Source organism: Tuber melanosporum (genome assembly GCF_000151645.1).
Source record: "Tuber melanosporum whole genome shotgun sequence assembly, scaffold_8, strain Mel28".
NCBI lineage: Eukaryota > Fungi > Ascomycota > Pezizomycetes > Pezizales > Tuberaceae > Tuber > Tuber melanosporum.
Genome location: NW_003299128.1, coordinates 403,663 through 418,424, shown reverse-complemented (window position 1 = coordinate 418,424; position 14,762 = coordinate 403,663). Strand labels below are relative to the sequence as shown.

General features: G+C 48.7%; 3 protein-coding genes; 1 reads left to right on the top strand and 2 right to left on the bottom strand.

Annotated features, from left to right (window-relative positions):
• Positions 1-3,214: 3,214 nt before the first annotated feature.
• Positions 3,215-3,772, bottom strand: GSTUM_00011092001 (uncharacterized protein; the record flags this gene model as incomplete). Its single annotated transcript, XM_002841707.1, has 1 exon — positions 3,215-3,772. The coding sequence occupies one exon, from the start codon at positions 3,770-3,772 to the stop codon at positions 3,215-3,217; it is 558 nt and encodes a 185-aa protein (XP_002841753.1).
• A 4,315-nt stretch (positions 3,773-8,087) lies between these two features.
• Positions 8,088-9,528, top strand: GSTUM_00011091001 (uncharacterized protein). XM_002841706.2 has 3 exons: positions 8,088-8,545; positions 8,576-8,597; positions 8,719-9,528. Exons 1-3 carry the CDS (start codon positions 8,482-8,484, stop codon positions 8,837-8,839), a joined length of 207 nt encoding a protein of 68 aa, XP_002841752.1. The 5' UTR covers positions 8,088-8,481; the 3' UTR covers positions 8,840-9,528.
• Positions 9,529-9,551: 23 nt separating this feature from the next.
• GSTUM_00011090001 (uncharacterized protein) lies at positions 9,552-12,104 on the bottom strand. XM_002841705.2 has 3 exons: positions 10,318-12,104; positions 10,228-10,262; positions 9,552-10,181 (listed from the first exon to the last, which is right to left on the bottom strand). The coding sequence occupies exons 1-3, from the start codon at positions 11,631-11,633 to the stop codon at positions 9,697-9,699; spliced, it is 1,836 nt and encodes a 611-aa protein (XP_002841751.1). The 5' UTR covers positions 11,634-12,104; the 3' UTR covers positions 9,552-9,696.
• Positions 12,105-14,762: the final 2,658 nt, after the last annotated feature.

Below are 14,762 nucleotides of genomic sequence, written 5' to 3'. Positions count from 1 at the left end.
TGAGTACTTGTCTGTACTCGTACATCCTCCCGTCGGCGGGATAGCGGTGGGAATTCGTGTTAGTCTATCCTCTTATCCTCCTCCCTCATCACAAAAGCTTTTGCCCTCGATTACCGGTATGCTCCCTGGGAAAAAGAGCTATCACACACGACCCAAACGGGGGAAGGAGGGAGGGGGAGAGAGGAGAGTCCGTCAGTTTTTTTTTCTTTTTCGCCAGCCACCACCGATTCGCGGTTTTTTCCTTTTTTACTTTGTGAGGAAAAGTGGAAAAAAGAAAAGAAAAAAGGATCGCCGTCCACTGCTGCGGTCGGGTCGAAGTGAATCCCCACTCGTATGCCAAGCTAAACCAAGACGGGGGTTCCCCACTTACTCGAGCACAGTACGAGTAATAGTCGTCCCGACCTGCTCTATGCGGCCACAACAAGGCGAGCGCTACCATGGTTTGAACTACTTGAGTATGATACTTGTATCAAAAAGTTTTATAATATTCACCCATCAAGCACAATTATGAGTATTATTGCTCGGCGGCGTGAAAGATAATACGAGTACAGAATATGCTGCAAGGCACTCACTTACCAGTACTTGTATTCCTTGGTTGGACTCAATCTGGCAGTTACAGTGGGTCAAGGATCCCCTCCCCGCGGGTCAAATGTGAACAGAAATAATAACGGAGGTCTGCTAAGTTAAAAAGGCATAATACATCATCTCCGCTGGATAGGAAGTTCACCCCTCCATCGCAAGTATCCGATGAAAGCCACCAGCTCTCTTTCTATCACTTTTCTTCTTTTCTTTTTTCCTTTTTTCCCTTCCCCTCGTTTCTTGCCTCACAATCCCCACGAGGGTTAAGCGAGTATCCGAAAGACCGTTTGAATTTAAACAGGCCGTCCATCATCCACCACCATTACCGGTACAGTACAGTACCATCGCCATCATCACGAGATGTGATCTGAACACGGTAGCAGCCCTTTTTTTCTTCGCGGGTACGAGCCTGTACGAGCAGCTCAGCAGCAGAACCAACGCACAACAGCAACCAAAAAGGGGGGGGGAAAGGAAAAAAAGAAACTCCAAAAATAATCAGTAGTTTTACAGAAAAACCAGCACACACATACCGGTACTCGAGTACATACATACCGGTAGGTGCCCTCTCAACACCTTATTTGTAGTGTACTAGTACTGTACACGGTACCCTCCATTCAACTGACTGAGCCCACCACGGCTACCCACTCTCCCTCCCGCCACTTACTCTCTAACCCAGGATTCCCAAATCGTATCTCGACAGCTGTAACTCGGATAATTGCATTTCCGGTTCATCTCAATCTACCGCCCAGGCCAATTAGACCAGCGCCGGGTCAGATCCCTCGTACCGAATGATCCGCAGCAAGGTCGGTCGCAGAAGGCTGATGTATCAAAAAGTTCACTTTTTCCCCAATCTTATCTGGTCCCCATGATACGGTATACGGCGGTCCAGATACCGTGCTGTGCCATACCCTATCTCTCCGACACCAAAGGAGTCTCACAATGCCCGATCAGCGCGGTCAATACAGGAGGAGATTCGTTCACTCGCTTCGCGAATCATGAACCGGAGAAATGAAGCGCGCGCCGCTATTATACATAGCACCAGCTCTCGAGGCGGTTGTTTGATAGTCGGTGCGATGTGGAGTCGAGCCTGATATAGAACGGGAGGGGATGCAATGGCTACGTATTTGTCGAGAAATTTCCAAGCTATGATCAGCATCTCGCGCTCCAGGGCTCCAAGTGACGACCCCACCTTTTCCCTCTTCGCAGCATTATTAATAGCCTCCTGTCTTATGAATTTTTGTCAAACCCGCAGCGATATCACACCATGAACCAAAGTCTCACACCACGTATCATCATACTGCGTCGCAGATCTGAACGAACCGGTGCGGTGCGGTGAGACTCCGCGTACAGTTTAGGGTATGGGAAGAACAGATCACGTCCCGGCACTCTATTTCGGGTGGATGATGTTGCCTGCTTGCTGGCAAGGGATAGACTACTCGTAGAGGGTTGAAATTCGACCATTCACCCGGTACGGTAGTTGGAATACTATACAAGTATAGTGCAGTAGCTCGACGGGGACGGCGGGCGATTTTGAAAATTTGCACCCTTCCGTGTACAGTAAATACTAGGCCAGCTTGGCTTCAGCTCGTGGCTATAAATTAAAATGAATGTATTTTTGATTCCAGGAGAGCGGATCACGGGCTCACCGATAGCCGATAACTTTATCGCACTAACGATGGAGGTATGATACTGTACTCGAGTGCAGTAGAGGGGGAAGGGAAAAATTACCCGGTTGAAACCGGTACAAGTGCAAATTAGCAAGACGAGAGATATCCTGCTTTGGAGTCGTTTGTTTGTTTGTATGATAATAGATGTGCTCCTACAAGTACCATACCGCAACTCACGGTCACACACGAACAAGCGTGATTACCAAGTAAGTGAGACCTTGTCACTCATTTTGGAATAAAATAAAAATGGCGAGATGGACCCACGTTCTCCCGCGGAAATTATTTGCGTTCGGGATGGGGCATGATAATGTGCGTACTGTGCTGTACTGTCATCGTGCGTAGCTAAGGAAATAAGTACAGTACTCGAGTAACGTACTCGTACAGTACCCGAGAGCTAGGATTTGCAATAAATAAATAAATAAATAAATAAATAAATAATGGCTGAGAATCCTTGCCCCCATCTCACGGCTCACAAATTCGTGACCCCTGCTTTTCGGGCACTTTTTTTTTCTCTTTCTTGCTGCTACAGGTATAAGTATCCGGTACCGAACATTTGAGACCGAATGAAGAATAAATTGTGATTTGAGTTCTGGGTTTGGCATACAAGTACGAGTACTCGTACCAGTACTGTATTAACTACAGTAGTACACAACATGGAGTTGATTGCCGGGAAAAAAAATCCCAAGGCCGAGTCAACAGGGAGAGCTGCGGTGTGCTCTCATGCGCTGCGGGCCTCGAGCCGCAGTGTTGTAGGGGTTACGTTTACTACACTAACACCCTACTACCAGTACGACGGTATCTTGCACACTATACGCCGCGAGACAATTCAGATAAAAAGGCCTATTCCTACCTTGGATCCAGTCTGTGATAGACTCCTCAACGCTCTAGACAGGCTCTACCTATGGCAAAAAAAAAAAAAAAGAAAGAAAAAGAAGGATAAAAGACCTTCCCATCAATCCGGGCCCCGACTACACCCTCCGATAAACTCTCAAGAAATACCGCATGTTCTCCAGGTCGATTGGGTACTTCAATCCCTCCGGTAACCTATGCCACCGACTCTCGTCTTTGAGAACAATCTCCCAGTTTTCGCTCAATGTGTGGTCCAGGAGCATTGCCATTGGGAATACCTTTCCGTTTATTTCGATTGTGGAGTATGAGCCTGCACTTTCCAGGACTAGTAGCAGACAGCCAACGCGTGTCAGAGCGGATAGGGATAGTAGGAAGCGGGTCGTGTCTCCGCGAGATTGGGTGTAGAGCTCGTTTGTTGTGAAAAGGAGGGTTATTAGTGATGTATTTGGTGGGAGAAGAGCGGGTGGAGGTGAAGGGGTTGAGAGGATGTCATGGTGGTGGAAGGTGACAGAGTAGTTTGATGGGGATATGAAAGTTGGGGGAGGGGAGGATGTTAGGCCCGTGCGAAGAGTGTCGATGATGGATGTCCAGTCTGCGATGTCTATCGCCGTAACATGCAATTCCCTTTTACTCCTCCCGCTCTCCCCATTCTTCCCACCCCCTCCCCCATCTTCCATCCCCTCGTTCGTCCTCAAAAACCATCGAACAGCCGCCGCCGCAGCCACAACCTCTGCCCCCGCCCCTCCACCAATACACACAACCTCCCTCCTGTTCCTCTCCTCCTCCCCCTCCCCCTCCCCCTCCCCTTCCCCTTCTCCCTCCCACCCCTTCTGTAAATCAAAAACTCCTGCAACCTCTACACACACCCCTGTAAACACCTCTCGATAACAGAGTGCCCGACTAGGACTCCACCGAACAGCATACCCTTCAAGATTTCTCTTCTCTCCAAAGGCCGCGGCGTAATCCCGATTAAACAAGTGCTGTTTGACTGTCTGCAGGAGCGGCTGCAGGGCCGGCGTAAAAAGTTCTTTGAACGCGCTTCTAAACACGTCCAGGATTTCTTGGGACTCCTTCTGCCCTACGGGGGCGGGATTGTTGGCGATGGTGGTGGACGCTGATGCTGACTTGCGGGGTTTTGGCTTTTGCGGGTTTGATGCACGGGAGCCACGGCGGCGATCTGATGGGGTGGGGTTTTTGGAGGGCATTGCGCCCTGATTCCTGTCTGTCTGCCGTGTTGACGGTTAATGGTGAGACGATGGGAAGTGGGAGAGTGGGTGTTTGTGTATTACTGTGCTGTTCGCCCACGGGTGGGCGTATCACTAACGTGGGGATAGAGTTTAAGTTAATAGGGCTTTTTTCCCCCCTTAAGCCTTCCCGTCGCTAGTGAAAAAACCCTAACCCTGCGACTACAAGGATTAGTTAGTCAGCGAATGAACAGGCAACGGTTCTGAAAGGGAAAACAAGATATATAAAAAAAGTAATAAACACAGTTCAAGTTAGATCAACCTTGAGCGGACATATTCGTTCATCTGCAGATATTGGTCGGCAAGAGTTTTTGTATTTTATTCCCAGGGGATGCCACTCATTGGTTATCACTCGGATGGTTTGTGCAATCTTGTGGTATCCTGTCTTTCGCCAGCTTCTGGACCTGGGAGGATATCATTGTGTCAAAAACTGTGACCCGTTTCGACTAGATGGTTTTTTCCAAGATTTTGCTACGTAGCGTCATACCACGTTTGGTGGTTGGTAGCATGGGGGGAATACTCGCACCGGTACCGGTATGTGCATGTACATGGAATAGTTGGTGCAAGTTATCCCCTCCAAACTCTCGATGAGGGTCCGTGATGGGATCGGCCAAGTGTCACCAGGATAAAGGTACCGATCTTGACCCGATTCATGCGGGACAGATTCACGGACGAGTGAGCGGGTTGTGTGTGTGTGATATTGGGGGGACATTGGTGGACAAAATACCTCCTGGATTATTCATTCCGAACATCTGCATAGGGGGGGGGGAGGGGTCAAGTCCATAGATTCGGGCCCTGATTGGCACGCAAGGAAAACGTGGAAGTGCTCATGGTAGAATAACCGTGATGATGATATTCCCTCCAAGAGATATATTACGATACCTTGCCACTGGTTTAGGCAGTGCGAGAAATAAAAGGTCGTCACAAACGAAACTGATATTTTGGCTTATCCGACCCGGACCCAATATTTTGTATAGTATTCATTTCTCTACGGTTGCGTGCCAAAACGGGGTCCTTATTTGTAGGATACAGGAAACCCCGTAACAAGCAAGCTCTCGGGGTACGATATGTCTCAGAAAACCCAGACACCTCATCAATCCCAATAAGCAAATGATCAACTCAAAAGCAAAAAAACAACGATATCGATCGTACGTAACCAAGATCCCTCCTTGTAAAAAAGAAAATAATAAAACAATAAAAAATTCTTCGCCAGCACAGGAAGGAGGACTCACCCAATCGGTACCAGCAAAGAAAGACAACTTTTTCCACCAATCCCTTACCTCCCCCATCGCCCTTCCACATGGCTGAGTGCTTCCGGAGGACGTTGGATACTTCCGAGCCTATGACGCCTCATCCTACGCTATGGTATCTATCGTTCTTCCTTTCATACCCCTTCGTTCACTCCCCCCGCGCAAGGAACGTCGGAGCTTACCACCCGCACCCAAGACCCGAAGAATAATACCCGCCGAGACTCCAACGAGCTCGGAACATTATCCACACCCGGGAGGCTAAAAATCGTTCTGGTCTTAAAAAGTTTTGTACCTTCCAGGAGCGAGCACTCCCACCACCCCCCAACTCTCCGACCTGGCCGCCGCTGCCACCCAAATGACTACCATCCACGGTCAAGTGAACGCCCATAGGGAAGCGGGAACACCGGGACTGATCTCTGTTCCGGAAGGAACCTACGATAGCAACTCCTAATTTTGTATGATATCGTACCTCGCCATACCAGCGATTGAACAGCATGTGATATTCACAAAAACTCACTCGGTAAATTATTGACGTATTCCCGATGCTCCAATCATACCCTCGGCATACAATGAAACCAGCGTACGTTATGAACGATGGGGACCCGTGTACCCCTGCGCAGTGGTCAGAGTATCATAGTTATCGTAGAGTTGAACATCAAACACACTCTCCCTCTCGGAGCGCGCTCCCAATATTTTTCTCCCTTCCCCCCACCGTCGATCACGGCGGTAGGGGTGGGGGTGTTTACAAGACTTGACAATTTTCCCCCCACCCCAGCACCCGTTCCGCGAATAATACCCAATGGTATCATAAGAGGCCAGCCAGAAACCACAGTAGCTGTTACGTACGATACCAGTAGGACGAGGGGTAAAGGAACAAAAAAAAACAATCCTTCCTCTTCTCTCTTCCTCCTATTATCGTGCACAGCCGATCGCGGACCTTACCCATGACATGGCACAGAGTCGAACTCTACCACCCCGTATTATACATAGCTGATCTAATTTTCCCCACAGCTTTCTTGGGTAGGATAGTGTCATCGGTCCTCCAGTTCCTATCCCCACTTGATGGTCTATCTAGTAATAACCCATGGTGGCAAGGGAAGTTAAAAAGCCCGGGCTCCCGATACCTTTTTAGCCGCTGCGCAGACTATCATACACTCCTTAGTCAAAAGCAGTTTTTTTTTTATATATATAAACAAGTTTTATAAAGTCCGATCGCGTCTCGGAAAGATATCATATCGGTTGGGAAAAGGCTAGCTAGAAATCCCTCTGACACCTAGAATTGTTACGAATTGTGTCAGAGCGAAGCAAAAGAGGAGGTTTTATTCAGTTTGCTCTTCAAAGGGGGAGGGGAGAATAGGAGGGCTCTCTCTTCATAAGGAAGCGGTCATGAAGAAATAATGGGAATTGTAGGGTTTACGTAAGATAGCACGGAAGGGTTGTGGAGAAACCCACATTCTCATGGGAATATCGTACTGTTTCATCATACATACTAAAAGCTTAGAAAGGAGGTATCATATACCTTCCACCATATCAATTATTATGTTAAAGAAATAAAAAAATAAAAAAGTCATCGGGAATAACCAATCACCAAATCCGATATCACGGCGTTAAATGCTAGTACTGTACTCGACAAAAACCGAAAAATCAGATGCATGCAAGCCGTCATTGACACAGCAGCGCATGTACAGTACAGTACAGTATTCGTATTTTCCGCTCACCCAATCTTCCCGACAACGGTTATTGTTATTATCAGCCATGGATAACATCACGGGAGCAACTTCAGATATGTGCGGTACGCTCTCGCGCGGGAAGAGAAAAACCAGGACATTTCTCGATGATTAGTGGCTTGACAATATCGCTATGTCTGGATGAGTAATCGCAGCCGAGATATTAGCTATGGGAAATGATAATAGAACAACACGGGAGGGCGCATTAACTTTACATCTGAAGCGCCGCAAGTATTCTTGCCGTGGCTTACCACAATCCAATTCCCGTTAGGGGCAGTAGACTACGCCGGACTTTAAAATCGGTGCACCCGAGCGTTGGAGACGCGGATCTTTTTCCGCTGCTCACTACATATCCGCTCCCGCGCGAGCTCTCCACGGCCCCAGCCCAAGTATCTTAACCAAGTAACCCTAGCCCTCTCGACACACGTACAGTACCTCTCGAGCGTCCCCCTCTGTATGTTGCTAGTCCTACTCGAGTACACATCAATCACCATTTGCGACGACACTTGCGACATCTCCTTTTGAAGACGAGACCACTCTCATGTGGAGAATACTGTGGTCAGGCATATCCTCGGCCATATTTATAACCTCGGTCAAACCTTCCCATCCTCGGCGGGAATATTGAATGGGAGCCGGTGAAGTTGAATGTGATGGAGAGTTCGGCATACGCTGGAAGTATGCGGGAAAGGAAATAAAGGGCTGCCTGTTTTCCATTTATTAGTTGTTTTCGTCCATCATCCAATTTGTCTCTCTCTCTCTCCTCCATTACCTGTGTTTTGGTCAATCAGTCATTCGTTCTTTTCTGTTTCCTATTTTTCTTTGCGAGAATACTCCTTCAGTTGGGATACTATTCAAATACGATCTTTCCTATATTGAACAATCCCCTTACCATACGATCGATCCGACCAAATGTCCAGACCGCTGTCCGTAAACCTTGTTATTGTTGAAAACGCAGATTTCTATTGTAGAAGCGCTTGCGCGAGCGGCACTCACGACCACTCACTCACTATCACAACTGTCTTCTCAGCTTGCTTCCACTGCGGGTAGAACCAAAATCTCGCCCAGCTCGCGAACACAACTGAACACAGGTCGGCACTAAAGAGCAGACCAAGCCGCCCATAAACGCCCCAGCCCCCCGGCGCAGCCCGTACTCATTGCGCCCTCAATGCGTTCAAAGCCATTGCACAAGGCACTTACAAGAAAAACTCTTAAAGCGAGTCATCACCATCGTACCTAGGGGGGGTAAAAGAAAGAAAGAGAGAAAGAAAGAAAACACTACCGGTAAATTGCGCTGCGGAATGAGTTCCTTCCCCCCTGCCCACCCCGCATATTCCCAATTGCTCCCAGTCGTCCGACCGCGCTAGCGTTAAATCCACCCAACTAATTCCGTTACTGTATGAAGGAGTGATTTTTTTTTTTGTATCATAGCTTCAACTTTGCTGTCTAACCTGATGCGTTGGCGAATTCTCGCCGGTCGTCCACACCTGTCCCTTTTGTCGCCCCGTTTTGGAGGGACTGACTGACTGTCTGACTGGGCAACTGGAAGCAAACCGCTCCGAGTCGGATATCTCATACCCAGCGCTTACACACACGCCCACAACTCCACCACTGCCGAGAGTGGGCTGATTAGAAGCGCGCCAGCGATACCAATCCGGATCGCGCACTGCGCTCCCATCCACTCAGGCTAACCGCGGGACAAGGTCAACCATACTATACTGTATATAGAGTACTCAAAAAAAACTATGTAAACGATACTAGTCCGGTCCAACCAACGGCTGCAGAGGGGTGCTTGAATATTCGCAATGAGACACGGGGATCGGTATAGGTGTTGAGTGGTCATTGGGGATCACTCGGCTAGTCAATTGGTCGGTTAGTGCTTCCAGTTTGGAGGGATGAAGAGAGGTGGGGGGGGGAACTTCTTTAGGTAGCTCACATCACGTCATGGTTGTACAAAGTGGCATGCATATTCGTGATTGAACTTCTAATGTACTGTACCCGAGTATTCGTTCATGTCTAGAAAGAAACCAGGAAATAGGGAAACAAAGAACGAAAGTTAGAGCACCATCCGGTAGCACATCGTAAATTTATATACATTGAAGAATCTGGAAAGAAAAAGAAAATCGTTAATGTTACAGACCTATCTAGTGCTCACTGTATCCATCGGTCCACCCGCCCATTACCACCTATTCACCCACCAAGTACCCATGGTTCCAAACATAGAAACGAAAAGGTGCTAATAAAACTCAAGGCAAAAAACACCAGAGAAAAATCCCCGACGCCCATCTCTATCAACCCGTTAAGAAAAAGAGAAGGAAAAGGATAAGATTAAACAAGGCCAATAGGAAACCACAACCAAATGGCATCCGTTATTCTATAAAGCCTAGGCAAAGTTCAAGAGGCTCATTTGACGCCTAAGGGGGCTGCTCTTTCCCGTCTCATCACTGCCAGAATCGTACACGCCACTGTCAGTGTCGATATCCCACTCCTCGACAAGGTTAGGTCCGTCACTCGAGGTGCTGTCGCCTTCCCAGGCCTTCTGTTGCGCAGCGCGAGTGTTCCAACGGAGGGTCCGCGAGACAGAGTCAATCCACTCGTTCGGCGCACTGAGAACTGTTGGGAAGGGGTATTGGGAGGCAGCGATCGTAACGTGGTCGCCTTGCTTGAGCTCGACACGCCCTTTGCCGTCAAACGCACACCAGGCGGTAGCGCGAGAGGATTTGGGGACAGATACTCGGAGGAGCATGGAGTCGTTAAGGAGCATAGGACGGAATGACAAGGTGTGTGGGCAGATAGGGGTCAATAGGATGGCGGGAATATCCGGGTGGACTAGAGAGCCCCCGGCTGAGAGGGAGTAAGCAGTTGAGCCTAGGATATATTAGCCTTGGTTAATAAGTGATAGAGTTGATCAAACATGCCAGTAGGGGTAGAGAAGATGCAACCGTCAGCCTGAACGACGGTCAAAAGATCGTCATCTCCATACAGCTCCAAGTTGGAGACATACGGAGACGGCCCGCGGTCAATTACGAGTTCGTTAAGAACCTCAAATTGATCACCCTCCGACATTTGTCCGTTTCCCTCATCTCTATAGACAGTGCAAGTAAATCGCATCCTCATGTTGACCCTCATCCCTTCGGCCAAGACCTTATTCAGATGTTCTTTGTAAGACTCAAACTGAAAGTTTGTCAAAAATCCCAAAGAGCCCAGCGAGAAGCTAAGGATCGGCGGGACAACACGCTGGAATAGCCAAGAGGTGAACAAGACAGTTCCATCCCCACCAAGAGTCAAGACAAGGTCAAAAGTTTCCGGGCTGACGCAGCAGAGATCGGGAGTCCAATACCTCAACATGTCCTTAAACTTGGGCTCCTCCTCGAGCAAGCCCGCAGCATCAAATCGCTTCGACTCCTTCAGTTTCTTGTCAACGTATACGTTGACACCGAGTTTGCTTCCGTAGCGGGGAGTCTTCATGATCCAGTGGGCCAACTCTCGGGTGAGATTGACAAGCTGATTATCCCGAGCCTTAGTGACAATCATGATATTTTTGACGTTCATCTTGCAGTTGTGCCGTTGTAATTGACGAGCGACCTCTCGTACCCCCAATGCCGTTTGGACAAGTCGAGAATGGGAGGTGTACTCATCACCGGCGATTTCCTCGAGGACACGTTCGACGTTGACAGCATTGTCAAAGCGCTGATGATAGAAACAGGGCGACTGGAGTGCCGGTAGGAGCTTTGCGGTGTTGGGGGCACTGCCGATGGACTCCATTGCGTCGTGATACTCGGTAAAATTCCCCTCCTCGTTGGGTAGGGGTGAGTAGCTGGCGGATCTTGGAAAGGGGGAAGTCATTACGTTGTCAAGGCTCGCTGTAAGCGTGGCTGGATCCAACGATGGGCGTCCGGAAGCTAACGCCTTGAGCAGAGTCTGGCGGGGGACGCTACCGACCGAAAGGATGGAGTTCCTGTGAGTGCTAAAGGAGGTAGGAGATTTGAGGAAAAAGGAGGGCTTCGAGGGTGATTGTGGTTGTTTATGTTGCTTCGGGGAGCCCGGGACAGGAAGGTCATCGGCAAGGTGGAGGGCGGGAGTTTTGAAGATTGGATAAGGCGCGGAATTATTAGTCGCGGGGGTTGTGGAGGGTGGAGAGAAAGTCTGAGGAGCAGAAGAAGCAAGAGTGGACGTGGTGGTGGTTATGGCAGCGGCGAAAGGATTCGTTGCACATGCACCGCCGGAGGGCTCATCCTCCACACTCTTCTTCAGTTTTGTGGGTTGGTTGTGCGAATATGGTGTTGCGACTGGGGTAGTTGAAAATGTGCTTGACGACATCGTTTGTGAAGCCTTCCCGGCTTGCTTCTTTTGTTTTGGTATTCCTCTTTTTGGATATTTCCTTCCCTATCCTTTCCCCACCTTTATTTTGTTTTCTCGCAAGATTTTCTCCTTGCAGCAAGGTGATGCTCAAAGTGGATCCGCGTATTCGGCAAAACTACCTGAGTAATCCGGTAGGAATCTGGCGGGTCCTTGCTGTGATGTGGGTGTGGGTGTGTAAATGCAAGTGCAGGGACTGGAATATCTCGATCGAGAGTCGACCGTTGCAGTTCCACCAATAAATCAAGAACTTGACCGATGACTATTGGGAATCTGACGAGACAACAGACTTCCCTAGTGTGCAGAAGAACTGCCGCAGGAATAAACTATTGCACCGCGGGAATATTGAGAGTAGGAAGAAGGGAAAAAAGACTCGGAGTGCTTCTCGGACTTAGGCTTTATCAGGTCGGAAAGATTACGAGTACTAAAAAGGCTTCTCCGCAACTACAGAGATCTGTCAGATCAACCTCAATTGCGCAGGTATAAGTTAAACCCTCTACTTCCTTCAAAATAGAGGAATCCAAAGTGATTATCGCTCACCTTGTTGACTGGTCGGGATCGGAGGAATTGTACCGCGGGGTCGGCGGAAATAGAGAGTATGAAAAGCAAAAAAAAAAAGAATTGGACCAGAAAGGAATATATGGCTGACTGACTTTCTAGATCTTCAGTGAGCTCTTCTGCTTTAACCAAGTTTTACGATTTCGGGAGGGAGGGGATCGTTGTTCTCATATGCACTCCTCGAGCCACGAAGAAAGCTCGGGCGACACCATACAGCAGCATTAACGGTACCATTGGGCTCTGCTACTCAACTTCCCAAGTGCAAGAGAGTGGGGGGGGAAGGTTGTGAAGAGCAAAAAAAAAAAAAAAGTTGGGCGCTTACAACAACAAAACACAAAAAGTGATCCAGAAGACACACTAACAGTACTCTCGATTAGAATTGATCGTGGGGTACAGTTTGATTGATTCCCAAGCGGCGGCTATGCCTTGGAAAGAAGGGGAGACAGAAGAGAAATTGCCCGCGAAGCAGGGATTGAAAAAATAGAAGAGTATTACTGTGATGTTGTGGATAACCGAACGCTTCCAGAGCGGTATTGGAGAGAGAGAAAGGGTTAAACCAACAACTCCACCAACCGATGCAAATGCAAAGACGCGAAGGGAACAACGACTAAGAGGGGGAGGCAAAGAAAGTGATACTATATCTGCTCAGAGACAAGGGAGCCACATGAACAAAGAAAAAGGAAACCAGCCAAGGGAAAAAACTATTGTGAACGAGTTCGTGAATGAGCTTCAAGCTGAAGAGGAAAAGGAAAAGAGGAAAAAAAAGGCGGGAGTGACCACTATTTTTGAAGGCACCACAAATAACTACATTTGCCTTGGTACCCACTGCCACTCCTTACTCGTACAGATCCACGCTTTGATCTTTTGCGGTAGAACACTCTACTGGCTCTCGTATCACCATCTGCTTTTTCTCACAATACCGGCAACTCCTCCTTCAGCCCCCCCCGCCCTGTTACTTCATGCATGAGCACACAGATTACGGTACTCGTGTGAAGCTGCACTCCAGAAAACTCCACGGGTAGGGGAAGTGTCAACTATCAAAACAACAAAACATCAGAGGATATGATCCAGGATCTCAGCTTGCGGATCTTATTGAGCGCACAGTGGATCTTGGAAACGCGGCTTGCTGGACTTTTGCGTCTCTTTAGAGGAGGAGGACGCTCGCAAAAGGCGAAAGAGACAACTCTTCCCGCCCGAGGGAGAAGGAGGGTTGCTATTTCAGTGGCTGATACTTGTACTTGTATCACGAGTACCAATCTGGTTTCAATAATTGACAGGGAAAAGGTTCACCTAACCCAGCCGCCCGGAGGAGGCTTCTATGACACCGGACAGTGGTCATTCCAACGTCTATTATTTCTTTCACCACTCCCACCCGTCAGTAGAGGATACGGTACTCAACGGAGTATGACGAATTCCTAAGTAGAAGTTAGGAGGAATACTGGTACAGTACCAGTATCATAATATACAGAAAAAGCGTAGAATTTCTCTCCCACAGGGTAAGTTAGCCGTTCCCTGCGAAACGGGCTTGCTGCAACGTTTAATGCAACCCCCATAGGAGTACAGCACCTGTCCAGAGTTAGAAGTGCTGTACCCGGAAACAGGGATTAAAGAAATACTGCGCACTGGTTAAGGCAAGATACTGTGCGTTTCTGGGCGCCAATATTTCGATGCCCCCCTGTTTTCGGGTAATTCTTTCCTGGGCCAGCAATCTGCATGCATAAGGCGGCAGACTGCGGGGCGGGCGATTTACTTGTACGAGTATATATTGTACTTTCTTTTTCCTTTCTTCACAGACCCGGGAATGATATTTCTCCTGAAAAAAACTGAACCCCTTGCCCTCCCCACATTGTGCCAGCATAGACAACAAATGCCTATTCAGCAAACACAATACCTGGTACCTTTACCACACTCCCAATGAACCTCATCCGAACCCATCGCTATTCCCCAGTTGCCCCTAACATGTACTGTACCGGTCGGGAATGGCTTTCTTCCTTGCGGCTCCAACCGCCCACGTGCCAAAGATGACACAAGCATTTTCTCCTGTACTCGAGATACAACGTCCTCCGTCTCAAGTCCTTCCCGTACCCCCCCCCCCTTTATTAGTTCTGCTGTTCTTGCAGCTGTTTGCCTTCTGAGCCCGGTGGACTCGGTTATGCCGACCCGAAGAAAAAACCCCAGGGACTGCGCTTCCCCATGAGGCAAGGGAACCTCCAACTCACCTATAGTTTTGGGCTTAGGGGCCCTGTCAACGTGGAATGTATTAGAGATGGTGGTATTCGTAATATAAGGTGCAGTAAACAACCATACGGTAGCGACCTGCAGTCCGTACTCGAGTTCACACAGACCTCCCGTTTGCCTCTTTCCAACCCCCTAGACAACAGTCAGGAGGAGCAAAGAGGAAGAAGGAGGCTAGCCAGACACTAGCCAAACAAAGCGGGCGAATATCCTTGGTCTTTCCTCTTTCATTTTATTCGAGTATACCCCTCGGCGGAGAACAAGCGAATAGGATTGATCGTATGCTCAATAATCCAA

What these genes read in the sequence shown, in the direction of transcription:
- GSTUM_00011091001 (XM_002841706.2), top strand. Translation starts at nt 8,482, where the DNA reads ATGCGTTCAAAGCCATTGCACAAGGCACTTACAAGAAAAACTCTTAAA. An exon ending in TAAAGCGAGTCATCACCATC is followed by an intron (nt 8,546 to 8,575) that starts GTACCTAGGGGG and finishes AGAAAGAAAGAG; the next exon opens with AGAAAGAAAGAAAACACTAC. An exon ending in AAAGAAAGAAAACACTACCG is followed by an intron (nt 8,598 to 8,718) that starts GTAAATTGCGCT and finishes TACTGTATGAAG; the next exon opens with GAGTGATTTTTTTTTTTGTA.
- GSTUM_00011090001 (XM_002841705.2), bottom strand. Translation starts at nt 11,633, where the DNA reads ATGTCGTCAAGCACATTTTCAACTACCCCAGTCGCAACACCATATTCG. An exon ending in ATTGACCGCGGGCCGTCTCC is followed by an intron (nt 10,263 to 10,317) that starts GTATGTCTCCAA and finishes ACCGTCGTTCAG; the next exon opens with GCTGACGGTTGCATCTTCTC. An exon ending in TTCTCTACCCCTACTGGCAT is followed by an intron (nt 10,182 to 10,227) that starts GTTTGATCAACT and finishes AATATATCCTAG; the next exon opens with GCTCAACTGCTTACTCCCTC.